Source organism: Haliotis rubra, unplaced genomic scaffold (assembly GCF_003918875.1).
Source record: "Haliotis rubra isolate DU_JTF1 unplaced genomic scaffold, ASM391887v1 Scf806, whole genome shotgun sequence".
In the NCBI taxonomy this organism is placed as follows: Eukaryota; Metazoa; Mollusca; class Gastropoda; order Lepetellida; family Haliotidae; genus Haliotis; species Haliotis rubra.
In genome coordinates, this window is record NW_025767531.1 from 347,027 (window position 1) to 370,770 (window position 23,744).

Sequence of the window (23,744 nt, forward strand, 5' to 3'; positions counted from 1 at the left end):
GGTCAACAACACCCTGATTAATTTCGCTTCAGTCGAACATTCGTTATGTCTGTATCTACTATATCATTTATCTATCCACATTTTCAGGAAGAGACTGTTACAATCTGAGAATAATAATATCAGCAAACTAAACGTATACTGGACAAAAATAGTTTGGGATATATGTAAATTTTGAAGTTATGAATAATAATCTATTTATTCATTGACACACTGACGAAATATCAATAATAAAAATTCCAATATCCCTAACTTATTTTGTCCAGTATAGATTGTCTTTGTTACACCACACAACTACACCTGCAATATCTTCATATTTACCAAGAATTCTCCAGCCTCCATGTATCAGAAAATGCCTTGTCAGACACCTGATACCTGTACAACATGGTCACAGAGACAAGGCGTGGAGACAAACTTGTTTGAGACATGACCTTTCAGAATAAAACAATCCCATTCAGAAAGTGGTCAAGTGTAACATGTTATATTTGGAATTACACTTTCAGAGTAGGGTACAGATTCTAGTACACTTGTTGGGCTGAGGTCCCATCTGAACCACTCTTTCAGAGTCAGCCACCTAACCCACCCAGCCACCTAATCGCCAGCTCACAAAGTCAGCCACCTATCCCACCCAGCCACCTAATGGCCAGCACACAAAGTCAGCCACCTAACCCACCCAGCCACCTAATCGCCAGCTCACAAAGTCAGCCACCTAACCCACTCAGCCACCTAATGGCCAGCTCACAAAGTCAGCCACCTAACCCACCCAGCCACCTAATGGCCAGCACACAAAGTCAGCATTCTAACCCACTCAGCCACCTAATCGCCAGCTCACAAAGTCAGCCACCTAACCCACTCAGGCGAGGAATGTACAAAATGCCGGGGACAAGTATGACAGATATATCCGTCTTCAGGACACAGCTGAGTCCTGATTTGAATGTGTGTGTTATGATCCTGAGTAAATACAGGAAGTCATCACGAAGACTTTTCACTTTCTATTAAAATACTAAAACTTTAAGGTGTAGGTGTTTTCCGCTCTACTTACATATTCCATACTGCCACATACATTGCATGGCGAGTGACGGTCGCCACGCCTACAACTACTGTTCCAATAACAACAATGATAGATTTGTAATATTGCCACAGATGTGGCAAACGGGCTAATTATCTGAATAAATCTCCATATCTTTGCCAAACATTTAAACGAAGAATACTTAGGCTGTGGACCTACAATAACCAGAAGTGATTTTGCAATCATGAGTGATGGCATAAATATGTGCATGTGATTTATTGACTCCCACGGGTTATTCAAAGATTTCCAGATACTGATTAAATATTCATAAAGATGACAATGTGGTCCATACTAGGTCGAAGATATTAACAGATGGATCATCGCTGCCCAAAGACGGGTCAAAGATATCCGTAGACGAAACAAAACTGTATTACAGGATCTAAACAAAAAAAACCCATGTCCATAGACGCCTAAAGATGTCAGATCCAGATCCACAGATGGACCAGAGATATCATGAGGCTGATGTGAACGATAATGACATCTGTTCCACAAGGGCGACATCTAGACCAGGTTTGCATCCTTGGCCATTCCATAGAAGACGCTGTGTTTATCTGCCAGGAGGGACGCCGGGGAGTCGAACTCCTTGATGAGACCTTGGTCCAGCACCAGGATCCTGGAAACAGCAACACAAGGGTTCCATCAGGTAACCATCCCGCCACGGACGGATCCGGATTAAGCTCATGCCATTGGTATGACGTAATGTTCTATATAATTGGGGTTATCAGAAACCGTTAACGACCGAATTCGATCGTTAACGAAAAACAGAATTTCAAACCTATAAATGCAGAAATGTTACTTCACAAAATATAACTTGAAAGTGTTTGAGACAATGAGCACCTATTCATGATGTTAAATGGTCTTAAGAAACATGTAAAGTGTAGGCCTTCCCAAGAATATGAGTTCTTCTGTCGTAGTCCATGAGATTGTTGAGGCTGTGAGCTACAATGAACAAAGCTGACCACATGCATAACTCACCTGTCGTAGTCCACGAAGTTGTTGAGGCTGTGAGCTACAATGAACACAGCTGACCACATGCATAACTCACCTGTCGTAGTCCATAATGGTGTTGAGTCGATGAGCTATTGTGATCACAGTCGAGTCCCTGAACTCCGTCTTGATGGTATTCTGGATCAGATCATCGGTTTCCATGTCAACCGCTGCTGTAGCTTCGTCCAGGACCAGGATCTTGGTTTTCCTGAGCAGCGTCCGAGCTAGACACACCAGCTGCCTCTGCCCAACACTGAAACACGCCACGTTCATTGGATAAAGCAGCTCAGTTTCTAAAGATCCCATATCATACACCTCCGACCAACAAGTGTGTAACACTTACCCGAGGCTGAGACAGTTGTACTGAATCTGAGAGATTCGTCACAAAGTTGTTTGCGATGATCGTGCTCAAACACCTGTCCCAGATCCTTACACGTAACCTACCTTAAGTTCTGTCCACCTTCTCCACATCCATACTCCTGCTGACTGGGGTGCTCCGTCACAAACGTCTTCAGGTGAGCATGCTGAAATACTTGCCACAGATGCTTACACGTAACCTACCTGAGGTTCAATCCACCTTCTCCACACTCGTACTCCAGCTGACTAGGGAGCTCCGTCACAAACGTCTTCAGGTGAGCGTGCTCCAGCGCATGCCACAGATCCTCATCGCTGTGGCTGTTGAAGGGGTCAAGGTTCATCCTCAGGGTACCAGAGAAGATGACTGGGTCCTGGAGGGAGGAACAGATCAGCTGGAGATGACACCTCAGTGCTTATTTCACTGACGCACCATAAACTTAAAACGGTTAAGAAAATTTCCAACATAAAAAAGTTGTCATCACTGAATGTAATGTCTTCAAACAAGGAAGTGATGTCTCGGATATTTACCTGGGGCAGTATAGTGAGCTTTGACCTTAGGTCATGCAGACCCATATCATCAATAGCTCTACCGTCGACAACGATCCGACCACCAGCAGCTTCAATCAGCCGGAACAGCGCCACAGTGAGAGACGACTTCCCAGCACCGGTTCTGCCCACGATACCGATCTGCAGGGAGAGGCAGTGAATGCACAGTGTATGACTGATGTTATATAACAACCAGACCAAGCGTTTGAATAGCAACATTTAATTACACATACGATATAAAACAAATCTTCAAATGAATTACCTTCTCCCCTCCTCTGATGTCACACGAGATGCCCTTCAACACAAGGTCAAGGCCAGGTCTGTATCGGGTCATGTAGTCATCAAACTTCACCTTGCCCTCTTCTGGCCATGACGCTGAGGGTTGCCGCGAGAGGTCGCTCCACTCAGCCTGAAATACGTGATGAAGGTGTGTTGTAGCTGCAGATGTCGTCACATCGTCACAGAAAAGTCCCTGGTAGTTGATGCAACTAAGTTGTACGACTTGGAGCTTCTTCCTCGGCGGGTGAGTGAGTTTAATGAGCTTGAAGATTATTGTATTTTGGCGTGTCAGCTCGGGATTCGAACCCAAAATCATTGATATCATTTCACGTCCATTATTCATTGCAAATAAACGTTTGGCAAAATGCGTGCTTCTTTGTTCAGCAGTAACCATGTGAAGGCTGCGTGTCAAGTCTGGACCAGACAATCCAGTGATCGGCACTGTCAGGAACAATCCAGACTTTCGGGGTATAAAGGAACACAGTCATGATGTCACCACAATATCTCACTCACTCTTCCAGTTATCACAATATTGATACCGTGTGTTGCGAGGTGTAGAAACTTTCACAGGTTTCAAATGAATGATCAATGTATGCAATACTACTAGCTGTTTCACAACTTTTTTTAGGTAGTGAGTTCTCAAAACGTTTTGCTCTCCTCTCGTATGTCAAGCCTGTGTCTACCTTCTACATCAACGGATATCAGTGGGTCACAAATGGCTCAGTCAACAGGTCGTTGTGTTCCCTTGGACATTCCAGATAGTTTACTTTAAACATATTTTATTCACAATGTGAAAAGGATCGGGGACAAGTTTTTTCAAGTTATTAAACCCCTCTCCAAGATATTAAAAATAACTAATTACATCACAAGCAATTATTAGAAACAGAGACAGAGAAAGACTGAGAGATGACAGGGGGAAATGTTATAATACAAAAGGTGTATAGAGAGAAGACTACTGGAATCGTTTAGATTTGCATATATATTGATGTACATTTTTTAATATAATTTCATTTTTATGATTTGTCAGATCTGCAATGCCGTTTAAAATAACAGATAATGTAATCACAGAATTACTACCACATACATCTTGAATAGCTATAAGCATGATCTTTCTATGTTGATTGTATAAAGAACATTCTAAGAAATAGTGATGAGCAATTTCGCATGGGTTTCCACATGCGCAGGATTGATCAATGATTAGCCCTACTCTGTACAGATCGTAACTTAATCCACTAGCTTCATGACGTAGTTGAGTATGTAATATGTTAAATTTTCTAAAACCGTAAGAAAAGTACGGTGGAGCTGAGTTATATGATGTTATTATGCTCGATTTAAACTTTGATAGTGAAGTACAATTTCTTACATCTTATAGTCGATGGGAAGAACGACTCATGAGAATGTTTCATTCTTGTTCTTGGCAAGCAGATATTGCCTGAATTTCTTAGATTATACTGACTCCTGGAGCTCACGAACTGAGGAATTATTTATTTTAGGTAGATTGGACTTTTGTTGTTTTGAATATTATTGAACAAAGACAATTTTCTTATTCTTCTACGCTCTGATAGTGCTTCCAAGCCTGTTTCATAATATAGTGAATTAAAAGAAGAATATTTGGGAAGTCTTGTAATAATTCTTGCAGCTTCCATCCGGAGCCTTTCCAATTTTAAACTTAGTTCTTTTCCGCAGCCATCCCAGACTTCCTATGCGTACTCAAAGCGAGGTCTTATAAAAACTGTGTAAATCTTTAGAAGTGTATTTCGGTTAAGAATATATTTAAGTTTTCTCATTGAGTAAATCCTTTTAGAGGTTTTGGAAACAATATTAGATACATGGGAGGACCATTTGCCTTTCGATGAAAGTATTATCCCCAAATGTTTATGATCTTCTACCGTTTTTACAATCTTATCGTCAAATAATAAGTTAATCGAGCAAATATCATCTTTAAGTGAGAAAAGTACTGATTCTGTCTTATCTGGGTTGTATGATATCAACCACTTGTTTGCCCAGTCGTTGAACCTTCTGAGATTTACGTTTAATGAGGTTTCTATTCTGTTAAGATTTCCAGAAGCCTTGCCTAATGATGTGTCATCTGCAAATAGTCGCGTTATGCAATCTAAGTCATCAGCAATATCATTTACATAAACAATGAATAAAAACGGACCCAACACTGATCCCTGTGGGACGCCAGCTTGGAGTAACCTTGGTTTAGACAGCGCTCCATTAACAAAGACCTTTTGATGGCGATTACATATGTAATTACATAACCACTCTAACAATCACCTTTAATACCATACATTTCCAATTTATGTATAAGCCCTCTGTGCCAAACACGATCAAAAGCCTTCGAAACATCACAAAAGACCATACAATTATGGTCCTTATCATCTAGAACTTGGCATATATTTGATGATATATTTCAATTAATTGATGGACAGGTGAACTCCCAGCTTGAAAACCAGCTTGGTATTTGTACAATAACTTGTTCTCGTTGAAATAGTTAGATATCTGCTTGAATACAGCTCTCTCAAACAGTTTACCGACACAACTTATGAAAGATATCGGTCTGTAGTTTGATCCTTTAGTTTTGTCACCTTTCTTGAATACAGGCATTACATGTGCTAATTTCCATTCTGATGGATACACACCTTTTCGTAATGACAATTCAAAAAGCAAACATAATGGCGCACTTATTGAATTAGCAGTTTCTTTTAAAAGCTTATGACTTATTCTGTCGGGACCCGCAGCTTTATTCAGTGGCAAACATTTAATTATACCTGTAATTTCCTGTTTAGTCACTGTTATAAATTCTAAAGCACTCCTGATACCTATGATTGTGGGTTCGAATCCCTGGTTGCTAGGGGGGACAACTCTCTACTTACACATCTATTACCTACAAAGTGTAAACGTCTGAAACTGTCATCACTTCGGGCGTTACTCCCCTTTTAACCAGCCACGCCGTGATATACCTTCAATAATGCTCAAAGCAACCTTGCTCTCTCACGTTGTTTAGAGAAGGACATATGGGAGCGCTATGGTAATATTTCACTCTATGATGGCGTTCTGTAAATAATGGACTGTTGAACAGACAGTTCGACTATCGACATGGCGGGATATCTGTGCAGTTGCGATACTATGTATACAGATATGCAGATGCAGATGTATACACCAGAGTGCCGTTGTTCAACGCGATCTTTGAACCGTAACTCCCATACCTTAACATAGACTTAAGGTAATTTGAGCGCTAAGGTGACCGTAACTCCCATACCTTAACATAGACTTAAGGTAATTGTAGCGCTAAGGTGACTGTAACTCCAATACCTTAACATAGACGTGGGTAATTTTAGCGCTAAGGTGACCATAACTCCCATACCTTAACATAGACTTAAGGTAATTTTAGCGCTAAGGTGACCATAACTCCCATACCTTAACATAGATTTAAGGTAATTTTGGCGCTAAGGTGACCGTAACTCCAATACCTTAACATACCTTAACATAGACTTGGGTAATTTTAGCACTAAGGTGACCGTAACTCCCATACCTTAACATAGACTTAAGGTAATTTTAGCGCTAAGGTGACCATAACTCCCATACCTTAACATAGACTTAAGGTAATTTTAGTGCTAAGGTAATTTTAGTGCTAAGGTGACCGTAACTCCCATACCTTAACATAGACTTAAGGTAATTTTAGCGCTAAGGTGACCGTAACTCCCATACCTTAACATAGACTTCAGGTAATTGTAGCGCTAAGTTGACTGTAACTCCAATACCTTAACATAGACTTAAGGTAATTTTAGCACTAAGGTGACCGTAACTCCCATACCTTAACATAGACTTAAGGTAATTTTAGCGCTAAGGTGACCGTAACTCCCATACCTTAACATAGACTTAAGGTAATTTTAGCGCTAAGGTGACCGTAACTCCCATACCTTAACATAGACTTAGGTAATTTTAGCACTAAGGTGACCGTAACTCCCATACCTTAACATAGACTTAAGGTAATTTTAGCGCTAAGGTTGTTTTGTACAACGGCACCCTGGATGATATATGTACAATCTCTCAGTTCCCTCAACATCCACTAAACTTGCTGATCGTGACTTCTCCAAAATTGCCCCCACCTTGTGGAACAATCTACCATTTGAACTCAAAACAGGAAGCTATCACACATCTTCCAGACCTGTCTCAAAACGTTCTTGTTTCAACAAGCATGTGATATGTAAATTCTCTCCAATGATGAGAGTCATTGAGCAGCTCAAAGTTGGAAAATAGGTGCTATACAAATTTAGTATTATTATAATTATTATTATGCACGAAACTGGGTTTCTCCATGTGTTAGCACGTACTGGACTTAAGAAGCACAGGAAGCAATTACTGAGACAGCAGCTGGTGCTATAATAACATATTTTAGTGTCGGTCATTTTAATTTGCGGGAGTTATGAAAGTCTTGTGGCATATACGTTACTGAGCAGCCATATTGGCATCACCTCTGTTGATATCTCTGAATATTCCTTCATCCTCTCCACAGACACGATGTTGGCCTCGATGTCAGAGGTCATCCGAACCATCCAGCTTAGAGACTGGGTAATCTGGAGGACAAAATCATTTATCGATCGTAATGGTGCAAACCATTTCTAAAGGTTTCTCTGAACCATTTATTCCAAAGACGCTGTTGTTTCCATGTGTGTCCACAGTGCACCAACATTTGATCTCCTTCCTTTAATGAATTCAGCAAACATTCGGTGTATTCCCTCTAATTATAGTGAGTTAGTGTGGTTTTACGCCGCTTTAAGCAATATTCCAGCAATATCACGGCGGGGGACACCGGAAATATTGTTCACACATTGTACCCATGTGGGAAATCGAAGCCTTCGGAGCGACGAGCGAACTCTTTAACCACTTCGATACCCCACCGCCCTGTTATTATACACATCCGCAGGGTTTATCTATAAAGGTCAGGAAACACATCTTCACGTCGGCGGATCTTACGTATGTACATGTGCTTGGGTCAGTGACCTTGCACCACATGGCGTAATGTCTCCACCCATAAAACCTGACTGACTCAGTCAGAGAGACGGTCCCCAGTCAAGGAGACGGGCCCAGATCATCGACAGAAGCCGACGGATTGTCGTCAATTTCGGTACGAAGAATCACCGTCCGACTTCCTACCTGCGCATTCGTGACAGAGCAGGTCACACAACGAGCAAGGAATGAACCTACGATCAGTGAGTGAGTGAGGTGAGTTTTACGCAGCTTTTAGCAATATTCCAGGAATATCACCGCGGGGGACACCAGAAATGGGCTTCACCCACGATCAGAGATGTCTGACCCAAGGGACAGAGCTCTGCACGGCAGATTGCGGGACATGGGACAACTGGGTTAAAAACGACCTCCACATCTCACAAATAAAACATTGCTGGGTGGTGCATAAAACTAAACTCACTCACTCACAAATAATACTAGACTGTAAGCAACGTATTACGTTCAGTGTCACTGCATCTGAAAAATATGAATCCTAGCTAACGTTTGTTTATTTTCTAGTTATGACTGAACGAATGCAACACGAATCTGAAATATCAGATAACACAGATTGAATAGTACATTATTTGCAATAGGAATCTAAAATTACAGTGTATTTGTTGACACTCAAAGATAGCAAGCAATGGTTAGTGTAACGGAGTTTAGCGTTAGTTTTCCTATGTTGTAATGTTGTAACAGCACAGTCCACGGAATATTTACCTGCAGAGCGTACGAGACAGACAGACCTACAATTCCACTGGGTAGATCTGTTGTAATAACGGAGAAAAGAGCTGCAAACAGAACTATTGAGTTGCCAAGTAACTCCAGGCGCACTGCAAGCCACCTGAAAATGTTACAAAATAAAACATAATAAATAACAATAATTTATTTATATTGCGCCTAGTCCCCATCTGACTAGCTGCTCACTGGACGCTGTAATCAGAATCTGAAAATATTATCATTACCCCGGATAACCCAAGCTGCCTGTTTGGCGCTAGAAGGTTACAGTCACCCATTTTCTGCTGTGTGAACAGAGACAACTTTGAACAAACTCACTTGCCTAAGGTGAGACCACATGTATCGCATGTGTTTCGTTGTGGGGCAGGACTGAAGTCCTAGAAACTTTCAGGAGTCAAGCTGCCAAACACGGTCACCCATCCAAGGACTGTCCGAGCTCGATGTTGCTTAACTTTAACTGATTCGAGATCTGAGCTCTACGCACAGCACCACACATATGAATACAAGCATAATAACAGAAAACAACCACCACAGATTTCGTAAAAGACAAAATAGTTTAGGAAAGTATATGAAGGATCCACTGAAAATCAATGACACCGGGTGTTCACGAGAGGGCAAATATGTAGCACCAGGCTGTCCCGCTTTCAAAAAAATATAAAAATTCTGACGCCGCCCAGCAGCTCTCTTGTCATCGGCTCACAACCATGTGAGGAGATCCATACCTGACGCTAGACTTTCAGAAAAAGACACACTAGATCCTGAATGAAGGGAGCACAATCAGTCTAAAATTGTCCACTTAATTGTGAATAGGTATCATGCAGACATAATCATAATTGGTGCTGCTGGAACACATCTGTCAGTCTTCAAGTCGTAGTGGCGTACAAAGGATGAGTGTGCATCTATGTGAGGTAGGGCTAGCAGTTTACGCCGAGTCTGACAAACACTACCAGGGGGAGGCAGCGAAGTCAGGTTGACACTGGCCAGCAGATGGCTGGATAGGCTGGTCAGTGTCCGTCCCTCCTAGCCTCTGGCTTGCCATCCGCTGGTCTGTCCGCGCTCTTCCCGCTGTCTTCCAGTTCCCCTTTGCTTGCCTATCATGTCTGCTTTTAAAGGCAGATGGGCGACTAAAGCCGCCTTCACACGTCAACTCATCTTGTTAAAAAATTCAAAAGTTGTCAAACTCGTATTTTCACATGTCAAACACATGTTATCAAACTTTCGCGCCTTGTCTCTATCGGTGCGGTCACATGACAAATTCGCTGACTGCGATTGGCGATTGGTTGTTTCTGAACAACACGAGTTTGACAACACTTCATGCGTCAAATTCGATTTTGACAACACCGTAAGTATGATGGAAAAGTTGGTGAGAATAAACCGATTCTATGCCTCGACAACTCTGAAATTAGTGTTGAAGCTCGCGTTATGCCATACTTTAGTTTGCCGTGCTAAGACCGCTTAACAATTTGTTTAGGTATCTCTGACAAATATTGTTACACTGCTCCATAACTACAGTCCAGCCAAACCCTGCTAGTCGTAGGTCCAAAAGTACTTCTTGAGTGTCTCTTAATATGAACTACAGTGAAACCTGCCAACACCGACACCTGTCTAATCCGACACAATCCGACAGGTTTAATTGTACATAGACAGGACGTAGTGGTCAGTCCTACAGAGTGTCATGGTTAGCCGGGAAAAGGACAGCATACTAAATATGCGTGCATCAAGTCACCTGTTAGATGCCAGTCCAGCAGAGAAGAAGGTCAAGTTCTTGTCCACTCTTTCGGAGGATTCCCTGATGAATCTGTCGTTGACCTTGTACGCCCGGATAGATGGGGCGCCCGTGATTGTCTCTCCAAAATGAGAATAGATGGGAGACCTTGTAGTAGATTCCAGACGCTTCAGTTGACGAGATGTCTGTATGTAAAATCTCTGAAGAAACAAGTGCGATTAAAAGCAATAATGAGAAAATAATATCATCAAAGTCTCACCTAGTGTTCTCGCATCAATTGATGGTCATCCTGTTATCCTAGATAAGCTAAGAGAACAGCCACAGTGTCACCTACCAGTGTCTGCGATTTAACACTTGACGACGCTCGAGCGACACTGTGAGTGTGTCATCTGATATATGAGAGTACAACCCATGGCAAAACTTTACAATGACTGACAGGGAAAAGGGCACTGCCTTTCCAAGTAGAGTATCGCAAGGGGAACGATAATAGACACGAAGATAGTGGTACTGTACCTGCACCAGAAAGTAGAATATCGCGAGAGGGATGATCACGGACAAGAAAATGGGGGTGCTGTAGCTGATGACGATGAGCGTGCCCATGACATTGAACACACAGTTGATCCAAATCCTGATAAGAGCGGGCAGGGTGTTGTCCACAGTTTCCACGTCCCGAGAGAAGCGGTTCACGATCCGGCCGATAGGGGTGGTGTCGTAGAAGGACATCGGAGATCTGAGAATCCTGGACAGCATGTTGGCGTGCATCCTTCCAGCTGCCCGAACCATTTTCACGGCGGCCAGGATGGAGTAGAATAGAATCATAACAGCTGAAACCAGGACAGCAGTGATTGACTGGACATTGTCCTTTTAATATTGTCCTTTGTCTTATATGGTTCACAAAGGGAACAATGAAGAGTGAACAATCGGACTGCACCAGCCAACTTAATATACGAACTGAATGATTTAGTAAATCCATCAAAAGTTACTGATACAGTTTTTTGTGAAGGATGCTATCTCTGGGCCTAGATACCCTCATCTTTTCGCGAAAACCTGGTGACTATATATAACGGACTATATATCAGGGGAGGTAGAATCGATTCTTGTTATATCAGGGGAGGTAGAATCGATTCTTGTTATATCAGGGGAGGTAGAATCGATTCTTGTTATATCAGGGGAGGTAGAATCCATTCTTGTTATATCAGGGGAGGTAGAATCCACTCTTGTTGTATCAGGTTATATCAGGGAGGAGAATCCACTCTTGTTATATCAGGAGGAGAATCCACTCTTGTTATATCGGGGAGGTAGAGTAGACTCTTGTTATATCAGGGAGGTAGAATCGACTCATGTTATATCATGGGAGGTAAAATCGACTCTTGTTATATGAGGGGAGGTATAATCCACTCTTGTTATATCAGGAGAGGTAGAATAGACTCTTGTTATATCAGGAGAGGTAGAATAGACTCTTGTTATATCAGGGGAGGTAGAATCCACTCTTGTTATATCAGGAGGTAAAATAGACTCTTGTTATATCAGGAGAGGTAGAATAGACTCTTGTTATATCGGGGAGGTAGAATAGACTCTTGTTGTATCAGGGGAGGTAGAATCCACTCTTGTTATATCAGGGGAGGTAGAATCGACTCTTGTTATATCAGGGAGGTAGAATAGACTCTTGTTATATCAGGGAGGTAGAATAGACTCTTGTTATATCAGGGGAGGTAGAATAGACTCTTGTTATATCAGGGGAGGTAGAATAGACTCTTGTTATATCAGGGAGGTAGAATAGACTCTTGTTATATCAGGAGAGGTAGAATCCACTCTTGTTATATCAGGGGAGGTAGAATAGACTCTTGTTATATCAGGGAGGTAGAATAGACTCTTGTTATATCAGGGGAGGTAGAATAGACTCTTGTTATATCAGGGAGGTAGAATCGACTCTTGTTATATCAGGGAGGTAGAATCCGCTCTTGTTATATCAGGAGGTAGAATAGACTCTTGTTATATCAGGGGAGGTAGAATCGACTCTTGTTATATCAGGGGAGGTAGAATAGACTCTTGTTATATCAGGGGAGGTAGAATCCGCTCTTGTTATATCAGGGGAGGGAGAATCCGCTCTTGTTATATCAGGAGAGGTAGAATAGACTCTTGTTATATCAGGGGAGGTAGAATAGACTCTTGTTATATCAGGGGAGGTAGAATCCGCTCTTGTTATATCAGGGGAGGGAGAATCCGCTCTTGTTATATCAGGAGGTAGAATAGACTCTTGTTATATCAGGGGAGGTAGAATCCACTCTTGTTATATCGGGGAGGTAGAATGCACTCTTGTTATATCAGGGAGGTAGAATAGACTCTTGTTATATCATCAGGTAGAATAGACTCTTGTTATATCAGGGGAGGTAGAATCCACTCTTGTTATATCAGGGGAGGTAGAATCGACTCTTGTTATATCAGGGGAGGTAGAATGGACTCATGTTTTATCAGGGAGGTAGAATAGACTCTTGTTATATCAGGGGAGGTAGAATCCGCTCTTGTTATATCAGGGGAGGGAGAATCCGCTCTTGTTATATCAGGAGAGGTAGAATAGACTCTTGTTATATCAGGGGAGGTAGAATCCACTCTTGTTATATCGGGGAGGTAGAATGCACTCTTGTTGTATCAGGGGAGGTAGAATAGACTCTTGTTATATCAGGAGGTAGAATAGACTCTTGTTATATCAGGAGGCAGAATAGACTCTTGTTATATCAGGGGAGGTAGAATCCACTCTTGTTATATCAGGGGAGGTAGAATAGACTCTTGTTATATCAGGAGAGGTAGAATCCACTCTTCTTATATCGGGGAGGTAGAATCGACTCTTGTTATATCAGGGGAGGTAGAATAGACTCTTGTTATATCAGGGGAGGGAGAATCGACTTTTGTTATATCAGGGGAGGTAGAATAGACTCTTGTTATATCAGGGGAGGTAGAATCCACTCTTGTTATATCGGGGAGGTAGAATCGACTCTTGTTATATCAGGGAGGTAGAATAGACTCTTGTTATATCAGGGGAGGTAGAATCCACTCTTGTTATATCAGGGGAGGTAGAATAGACTCTTGTTATATCAGGGGAGGTAGAATAGACTCTTGTTATATCAGGAGGTAAAATAGACTCTTGTTATATCAGGGGAGGTAGAATCCACTCTTGTTATATCAGGGGGTAGAATAGACTCTTGTTATATCAGGGGAGGTAGAATCCACTCTTGTTATATCAGGGGAGGTAGAATAGACTCTTGTTATATCAGGGAGGAGGTAAAATAGACTCTTGTTATATCAGGGAGGTAGAATCCACTCTTGTTATATCAGGGGAGGTAGAATAGACTCTTGTTATATCAGGGAGGTAGAATCCACTCTTGTTATATCAGGGGAGGTAGAATAGACTCTTGTTATATCAGGAGGTAGAATAGACTCTTGTTATATCAGGGGAGGTAGAATCGACCCTTGTTATATCAGGAGAGGTAAAATAGACTCTTGTTATATCAGGGGAGGTAGAATAGACTCTTGTTATATCAGGAGGTAGAATCGACTCTTGTTATATCAGGAGGTAGAATAGACTCTTGTTATATCAGGGGAGGTAGAATCCACTCTTGTTATATCAGGGGAGGTAGAATCGACTCTTGTTATATCAGGAGAGAGGTAGAATAGACTCTTGTTATATCAGGAGGTAGAATCCACTCTTGTTATATCAGGGGAGGTAGAATAGACTCTTGTTATACCAGGGAGGTAGAATAGACTCTTGTTATATCAGGAGGTAGAATCCACTCTTGTTATATCAGGGGAGGTAGAATAGACTCTTGTTATATCAGGGGAGGTAGAATAGACTCTTGTTATATCAGGAGGTAGAATAGACTCTTGTTATATCAGGAGAGGTAGAATCGACTCTTGTTATATCAGGAGAGGTAGAATAGACTCTTGTTATATCAGGAGGTAGAATCGACTCTTGTTATATCAGGGGAGGTAGAATCCACTCTTGTTATATCAGGGGAGGTAGAATAGACTCTTGTTATATCAGGGGAGGTAGAATAGACTCTTGTTATATCAGGGGAGGTAGAATAGACTCTTGTTATATCAGGGGAGGTAAAATAGACTCTTGTTATATCAGGGGAGGTAGAATCCACTCATGTTATATCAGGGGAGGTAGAATAGACTCTTGTTATATCAGGAGGTAGAATCCACTCTTGTTATATCAGGGGAGGTAGAATAGACTCTTGTTATATCAGGGAGGTAGAATAGACTCTTGTTATATCAGGGGAGGTAGAATCGACTCTTGTTATATCAGGGAGGTAGAATAGACTCTTGTTATATCAGGAGGTAGAATCCACTCTTGTTATATCAGGGGAGGTAGAATAGACTCTTGTTATATCAGGGGAGGTAGAATAGACTCTTGTTATATCAGGAGGTAGAATCCACTCTTGTTATATCAGGGGAGGTAGAATCGACTCTTGTTATATCAGGGGAGGTAGAATCGATTCTTGTTATATCAGGGGAGGTAGAATCCACTCTTGTTATATCAGGGGAGGTAGAATCGACTCTTGTTATATCAGGGGAGGTAGAATAGACTCTTGTTATATCGGGGAGGTAGAATCCACTCTTGTTATATCAGGGGAGGTAGAATAGACTCTTGTTATATCAGGGAGGTAGAATAGACTCTTGTTATATCAGGGGAGGTAGAATCGACTCTTGTTATATCAGGGGAGGTAGAATCGATTCTTGTTATATCAGGGGAGGTAGAATCGACTCTTGTTATATCAGGGGAGGTAGAATCGATTCTTGTTATATCAGGGGAGGTAGAATCCACTCTTGTTATATCAGGGGAGGTAGAATCGACTCTTGTTATATCAGGGAGGTAGAATCCACTCTTGTTATATCAGGGGAGGTAGAATCGATTCTTGTTATATCAGGGGAGGTAGAATCCACTCTTGTTATATCAGGGGGAGGTAGAATCCACTCTTGTTATATCAGGGGAGGTAGAATAGACTCTTGTTATATCAGGAGAGGTAGAATAGACTCTTCTTATATTGGGGAGGTAGAATAGACTCTTGTTATATCAGGGAGGTAGAATCCACTCTTGTTATATCAGGGGAGGTAGAATAGACTCTTGTTATATGAGGGGAGGTATAATCCACTCTTGTTATATCAGGAGAGGTAGAATAGACTCTTGTTATATCAGGGAGAGGTAGAATCGACTCTTGTTATATCAGGAGGTAAAATAGACTCTTGTTATATCAGGGGAGGTAGAATAGACTCTTGTTGTATCAGGGAGGTAGAATCCACTCTTGTTATATATCAGGAGGTAGAATCGACTCTTGTTATATCAGGGGAGGTAGAATAGACTCTTGTTATATCAGGGGAGGTAAAATAGACTCTTGTTATATCAGGGGAGGTAGAATAGACTCTTGTTGTATCAGGAGGTAGAATCCACTCTTGTTATATCAGGGGAGGTAGAATCGACTCTTGTTATATCAGGGGAGGTAGAATAGACTCTTGTTATATCAGGGGAGGTAGAATAGACTCTTGTTATATCAGGGGAGGTAGAATAGACTCTTGTTATACCAGGAGAGGTAGAATAGACTCTTGTTATATCAGGGGAGGGAGAATCACTCTTGTTATATCAGGAGAGGTAGAATAGACTCTTGTTATATCAGGGGAGGTAGAATTCACTCTTGTTATATCAGGGGAGGTAGAATAGACTCTTGTTGTATCAGGAGGTAGAATAGACTCTTGTTATATCAGGGAGGGAGAATCCACTCTTGTTATACCAGGGGAGGTAGAATAGACTCTTGTTATACCAGGGGAGGTAGAATAGACTCTTGTTATATCAGGAGAGGTAGAATCCACTCTTGTTATATCAGGGAAGGTAGAATAGACTCTTGTTATATCAGGAGGTAGAATCCACTCTTGTTATATCAGGGGAGGTAGAATAGACTCTTGTTATATCAGGGGAGGTAGAATCGACTCATGTTACATCAGGGGAGGTAGAATAGACTCTTGTTATATCAGGGGGAGGTAGAATCCGCTCTTGTTATATCAGGGGAGGGAGAATCCACTCTTGTCATATCAGGAGAGGTAGAATAGACTCTTGTTATATCAGGGGAGGTAGAATCCCCTCTTGTTATATCAGGGAGGTAGAATGCACTCTTGTTGTATCAGGGGAGGTAGAATAGACTCTTGTTATATCAGGAGGTAGAATCGACTCTTGTTATCTCAGGGGAGGTAGAATAGACTCTTGTTATATCAGGAGGTAGAATAGACTCTTGTTATATCAGGGGAGGCAGAATCGACTCTTGTTATTCAGGGGAGGTAGAATAGACTCTTGTTATATCAGGGGAGGGAGAATCGACTCTTGTTATATCAGGAGAGGTAGAATAGACTCTTGTTATATCAGGGGAGGTAGAATCCACTCTTGTTATATCAGGGGAGGTAGAATCGACTCTTGTTATATCAGGAGAGGTAGAATAGACTCTTGTTATGTCAGGGGAGAGTAGAATAGACTCTTGTTATATCAGGGGAGGTAAAATAGACTCTTGTTATATCAGGGGAGGTAGAATTCACTCTTGTTATATCAGGGGAGGTAGAATAGACTCTTGTTATATCAGGAGAGGTAGAATCCACTCTTGTTATATCAGGAGAGGTAGAATAGACTCTTGTTATATCAGGGAGGTAGAATAGACACTTGTTATATCAGGGAGGTAGAATAGACACTTGTTGTATCAGGGAGGTAGAATCCACTCTTGTTATATCAGGGGAGGTAGAATGGACTCTTGTTATATCAGGAGGTAGAATAGACTCTTGTTATATCAGGGGGAGGTAGAATAGACTCTTGTTATATCAGGAGAGGCAGAATAGACTCTTGTTATATCAGGGAGGTAGAATAGACTCTTGTTATATCAGGGAGGCAGAATAGACTCTTGTTATATCAGGGGAGGTAGAATCCACTCTTGTTATATCAGGGGAGGTAGAATAGACTCTTGTTATATCAGGAGAGGTAGAATCCACTCTTCTTATATCGGGGAGGTAGAATCGACTCTTGTTATATCAGGGGAGGTAGAATAGACTCTTGTTATATCAGGGGAGGGAGAATCGACTCTTGTTATATCAGGGGAGGTAGAATAGACGCTTGTTATATCAGGGGAGGTAGAATCCACTCTTGTTATATCGGGGAGGTAGAATCGACTCTTGTTATATCAGGAGAGGTAGAATAGACTCTTGTTATATCAGGGGAGGTAGAATAGACTCTTGTTATATCAGGGAGGTAAAATAGACTCTCTTGTTATATCAGGGGAGGTAGAATTCACTCTTGTTATATCAGGGGAGGTAGAATAGACTCTTGTTATATCAGGAGAGGTAGAATAGACTCTTGTTATATCAGGAGAGGTAGAATAGACTCTTGTTATATCAGGAGAGGTAGAATAGACACTTGTTATATCAGGAGGTAGAATAGACACTTGTTGTATCAGGGAGGTAGAATCCACTCTTGTTATATCAGGGGAGGTAGAATGGACTCTTGTTATATCAGGGGAGGTAGAATAGACTCTTGTTATATCAGGGGAGGTAGAATAGACTCTTGTTATATCAGGGGAGGGAGAATCCCCTCTTGTTATATCAGGGAGAGGTAGAATCCACTCTTGTTATATCGGGGGAGGTAGAATCCACTCTTGTTATATCAGGGGAGGTAGAATCCACTCTTGTTATATCGGGGAGGTAGAATCCACTCTTGTTATATCAGGAGGTAGAATAGACTCTTGTTATATCAGGGGAGGTAGAATCCACTCTTGTTATATCAGGAGGTAGAATAGACTCTTTTATATCAGGGGAGGTAGAATAGACTCTTGTTATATCAGGGGAGGTAGAATCCACTCTTGTTATATCGGGGAGGTAAAATAGACTCTTGTTATATCAGGAGGTAGAATAGACTCTTGTTATATCAGGGAGGTAGAATCCACACTCTTGTTATATCAGGAGGTAGAATAGACTCTTGTTATATCGGGGAGGTAGAATCGACTCTTGTTATATCAGGAGAGGTAGAATAGACTCTTGTTATATCAGGGGAGGTAGAATAGACTCTTGTTATATCAGGAGGTAAAATAGACTCTTGTTATATCAGGGGAGGTAGAATTCACTCTTGTTATATCAGGGAGGTAGAATAGACTCTTGTTATATCAGGAGAGGTAGAATCCACTCTTGTTATATCAGGAGAGGTAGAATAGACTCTTGTTATATCAGGAGAGGTAGAATAGACACTTGTTATATCAGGAGAGGTAGAATAGACACTTGTTGTATCAGGGGAGGTAGAATCCACTCTTACTTGTTATATCAGGGAGGTAGAATGGACTCTTGTTATATCAGGGGAGGTAGAATAGACTCTTGTTATATCAGGGGAGGTAGAATAGACTCTTGTTATATCAGGGGAGGGAGAATCCCTCTTGTTATATCAGGAGAGGTAGAATCCACTCTTGTTATATCGGGGAGGTAGAATCCACTCTTGTTATATCAGGAGGTAGAATCCACTCTTGTTATATCGGGGAGGTAGAATCCACTCTTGTTATATCAGGGGAGGTAGAATAGACTCTTGTTATATCAGGGGAGGTAGAATCCACTCTTGTTATATCAGGGGAGGTAGAATAGACTCTTTTTATATCAGGGGAGGTAGAATAGACTCTTGTTATATCAGGGAGGTAGAATCCACTCTTGTTATATCGGGGGAGGTAAAATAGACTCTTGTTATATCAGGGAGGTAGAATAGACTCTTGTTATATCAGGGGAGGTAGAATCCACTCTTGTTATATCAGGGGAGGTAGAATAGACTCTTGTTATATCGGGGGAGGTAGAATAGACTCTTGTTATATCAGGGGAGGTAGAATAGACTCCTGTTATATCAGGAGAGGTAGAATAGACTCTTGTTATACCAGGGGAGGTAGAATAGACTCTTGTTATATGAGGGGAGGTAGAATCCACTCTTGTTATATCAGGGGAGGTAGAATCCACTCTTGTTATATCAGGAGGAGGTAGAATAGACTCTTGTTATATCAGGAGGTAGAATCCACTCTTGTTATATCAGGGAAGTAGAATAGACTCTTGTTATATCAGGGAGGTAGAATAGACTCTTGTTATATCAGGGGAGGTAGAATAGACTCTTGTTATATCAGGAGGTAGAATCGACTCTTGTTATACCAGGGGAGGTAGAATAGACTCTTGTTATATGAGGGGAGGTAGAATCCACTCTTGTTGTATCAGGGGAGGTAGAATCCACTCTTGTTGTATCAGGGGAGGTAGAATCCACTCTTGTTATATCAGGGGAGGTAGAATCCACTCTTGTTATATCAGGGGAGGTAGAATCCACTCTTGTTATATCAGGGAGGTAGAATAGACTCTTGTTATATGAGGGAGGTAGAATCCACTCTTGTTATATCAGGAGAGGTAGAATCCACTCTTGTTATATCAGGGAGGTAAAATAGACTCTTGTTATATCAGGAGAGGTAGAATCCACTCTTGTTATATCAGGGGAGGTAGAATCCACTCTTGTTATATCAGGAGAGGTAGAATAGACTCTTGTTATATGAGGGGAGGTAGAATCCACTCTTGTTATATCAGGAGAGGTAGAATCGACTCTTGTTATATCAGGGAGGGAGAATCGACTCTTGTTATATCAGGGGAGGTAGAATAGACGCTTGTTATATCAGGGGAGGTAGAATCCACTCTTGTTATATCGGGGAGGTAGAATCGACTCTTGTTATATCAGGAGAGGTAGAATAGACTCTTGTTATATCAGGGAGGTAGAATAGACTCTTGTTATATCAGGGGAGGTAAAATAGACTCTTGTTATATCAGGGGAGGTAGAATTCACTCTTGTTATATCAGGGGAGGTAGAATAGACTCTTGTTATATCAGGAGAGGTAGAATCCACTCTTGTTATATCAGGAGAGGTAGAATAGACTCTTGTTATATCAGGAGAGGTAGAATAGACACTTGTTATATCAGGAGAGGTAGAATAGACACTTGTTGTATCAGGGGAGGTAGAATCCACTCTTGTTATATCAGGGGAGGTAGAATGGACTCTTGTTATATCAGGGGAGGTAGAATAGACTCTTGTTATATCAGGGGAGGTAGAATAGACTCTTGTTATATCAGGGGAGGGAGAATCCCTCTTGTTATATCAGGAGAGGTAGAATCCACTCTTGTTATATCGGGGGAGGTAGAATCCACTCTTGTTATATCAGGAGGTAGAATCCACTCTTGTTATATCAGGGGAGGTAGAATCCACTCTTGTTATATCAGGGGAGGTAGAATAGACTCTTGTTATATCAGGGGAGGTAGAATCCACTCTTGTTATATCAGGGGAGGTAGAATAGACTCTTTTATATCAGGGAGGTAGAATAGACTCTTGTTATATCAGGGAGGTAGAATCCACTCTTGTTATATCGGGGAGGTAAAATAGACTCTTGTTATATCAGGGGAGGTAGAATAGACTCTTGTTATATCAGGGAGGTAGAATCCACTCTTGTTATATCAGGGGAGGTAGAATAGACTCTTGTTATATCGGGGGAGGTAGAATCGACTCTTGTTATATCAGGAGGAGGTAGAATAGACTCTTGTTATATCAGGAGGTAGAATAGACTCCCTTGTTATATCAGGGAGGTAAAATAGACTCTTGTTATATCAGGGGAGGTAGAATTCACTCTTGTTATATCAGGAGGTAGAATAGACTCTTGTTTATATCAGGAGAGGTAGAATCCACTCTTGTTATATCAGGAGAGGTAGAATAGACTCTTGTTATATCAGGAGAGGTAGAATAGACACTTGTTATATCAGGGAGGTAGAATAGACACTTGTTGTATCAGGGAGGTAGAATCCACTCTTGTTATATCAGGGGAGGTAGAATGGACTCTTGTTATATCAGGGAGGTAGAATAGACTCTTGTTATATCAGGGGAGGTAGAATAGACTCTTGTTATATCAGGAGGGAGAATCCCTCTTGTTATATCAGGGAGGTAGAATCCACTCTTGTTATATCGGGGAGGTAGAATCCACTCTTGTTATATCAGGGGAGGTAGAATCCACTCTTGTTATATCGGGGGAGGTAGAATCCACTCTTGTTATATCAGGAGAGGTAGAATAGACTCTTGTTATATCAGGGAGGTAGAATCCACTCTTGTTATATCAGGGAGGTAGAATAGACTCTTTTTATATCAGGGAGGTAGAATAGACTCTTGTTATATCAGGGGAGGTAGAATCCACTCTTGTTATATCGGGGAGGTAGAATAGACTCTTGTTATATCAGGGGAGGTAGAATAGACTCTTGTTATATCAGGAGGTAGAATCCACTCTTGTTATATCAGGGAGGTAGAATAGACTCTTGTTATATCGGGGAGGTAGAATAGACTCTTGTTATATCAGGAGGTAGAATAGACTCCTGTTATATCAGGAGAGGTAGAATAGACTCTTGTTATACCAGGAGGTAGAATAGACTCTTGTTATATGAGGGGAGGTAGAATCCACTCTTGTTATATCAGGGGAGGTAGAATCCACCTTGTTATATCAGGAGGTAGAATAGACTCTTGTTATATCAGGGGAGGTAGAATCCACTCTTGTTATATCAGGGGAAGTAGAATAGACTCTTGTTATATCAGGGAGGTAGAATAGACTCTTGTTATATCAGGAGGTAGAATAGACTCTTGTTATATCAGGGGAGGTAGAATCGACTCTTGTTATACCAGGAGGTAGAATAGACTCTTGTTATATGAGGGGAGGTAGAATCCACTCTTGTTGTATCAGGGGAGGTAGAATCCACTCTTGTTGTATCAGGGGAGGTAGAATCCACTCTTGTTATATCAGGGAGGTAGAATCCACTCTTGTTGTATCAGGGGAGGTAGAATCCACTCTTGTTATATCAGGGGGAGGTAGAATAGACTCTTGTTATATCAGGGGAGGTAGAATCCACTCTTGTTATATCAGGGAGGTAGAATCCACTCTTGTTATATCAGGGGAGGTAAAATAGACTCTTGTTATATCAGGAGAGGTAGAATCCACTCTTGTTATATCAGGGGAGGTAGAATCCACTCTTGTTATATCAGGAGAGGTAGAATAGACTCTTGTTATATGAGGGGAGGTAGAATCCACTCTTGTTATATCAGGAGAGGTAGAATCCACTCTTGTTATATCAGGGAGGTAAAATAGACTCTTGTTTTATCAGGGAGGTAGAATGCACTCTTGTTATATGAGGGGAGGTAGAATAGACTCTTGTTATATCAGGAGGTAGAATAGACACTTGTTGTATCAGGGGAGGTAGAATCCACTCTTGTTATATCAGGGGAGGTAGAATCCACTCTTGTTATATCAGGGAGGTAGAATAGACTCTTGTTTTATCAGGGAGGTAGAATGCACTCTTGTTATATCAGGGAGGTAGAATAGACTCTTGTTATATCAGGGAGGTAGAATAGACACTTGTTGTATCAGGGGAGGTAGAATCCACTCTTGTTATATCAGGGAGGTAGAATCCACTCTTGTTATATCAGGGGAGGTAGAATAGACACTTGTTGTATCAGGGGAGGTAGAATCCACTCTTGTTATATCAGGGGAGGTAGAATCCACTCTTGTTATATCAGGGGAGGTAGAATAGACTCTTGTTTTATCAGGGGAGGTAGAATGCACTCTTGTTATATCAGGGGAGGTAGAATAGACTCTTGTTATATCAGGAGGTAGAATAGACTCTTGTTTTATCAGGGGAGGTAGAATGCACTCTTGTTTTATCAGGGAGGTAGAATGCACTCTTGTTATATCAGGGGAGGTAGAATCGACTCATGTTATATCAGGGGAGGTAGAATAGACTCTTGTTTTATCAGGGGAGGTAGAATGCACTCTTGTTATATCAGGGAGGTAGAATAGACTCTTGTTATATCAGGGAGGTAGAATCCACTCTTGTTTTATCAGGGAGGTAGAATGCACTCTTGTTATATCGGGGAAGTAGTGTCGATTCTTGTTTTATCAGGGAGGTAGAATCCACTCTTGT

At 41.4% G+C, this 23,744-nt stretch overlaps 1 protein-coding gene across 1 annotated transcript in view; it reads right to left on the bottom strand.

The window, feature by feature from the left end:
* Positions 1 to 976: 976 nt before the first annotated feature.
* The window catches only part of LOC124261739 (multidrug resistance-associated protein 1-like), a 53,663-nt gene continuing 30,895 nt past the window's right edge, over positions 977 to 23,744 (bottom strand). Inside the window, exons 22-30 of the mRNA XM_046696090.1 lie at positions 11,226 to 11,536; positions 10,713 to 10,912; positions 8,969 to 9,092; positions 7,717 to 7,818; positions 3,219 to 3,365; positions 2,939 to 3,097; positions 2,615 to 2,781; positions 2,112 to 2,306; positions 977 to 1,679 (exon numbers count right to left, since the gene is read on the bottom strand). Of these exons, the coding sequence (XP_046552046.1) occupies positions 1,568 to 1,679; positions 2,112 to 2,306; positions 2,615 to 2,781; positions 2,939 to 3,097; positions 3,219 to 3,365; positions 7,717 to 7,818; positions 8,969 to 9,092; positions 10,713 to 10,912; positions 11,226 to 11,536 (1,517 nt within the window). The 3' untranslated portion in view covers positions 977 to 1,567. The remainder of the gene's footprint in view (positions 1,680 to 2,111; positions 2,307 to 2,614; positions 2,782 to 2,938; positions 3,098 to 3,218; positions 3,366 to 7,716; positions 7,819 to 8,968; positions 9,093 to 10,712; positions 10,913 to 11,225; positions 11,537 to 23,744) is intronic.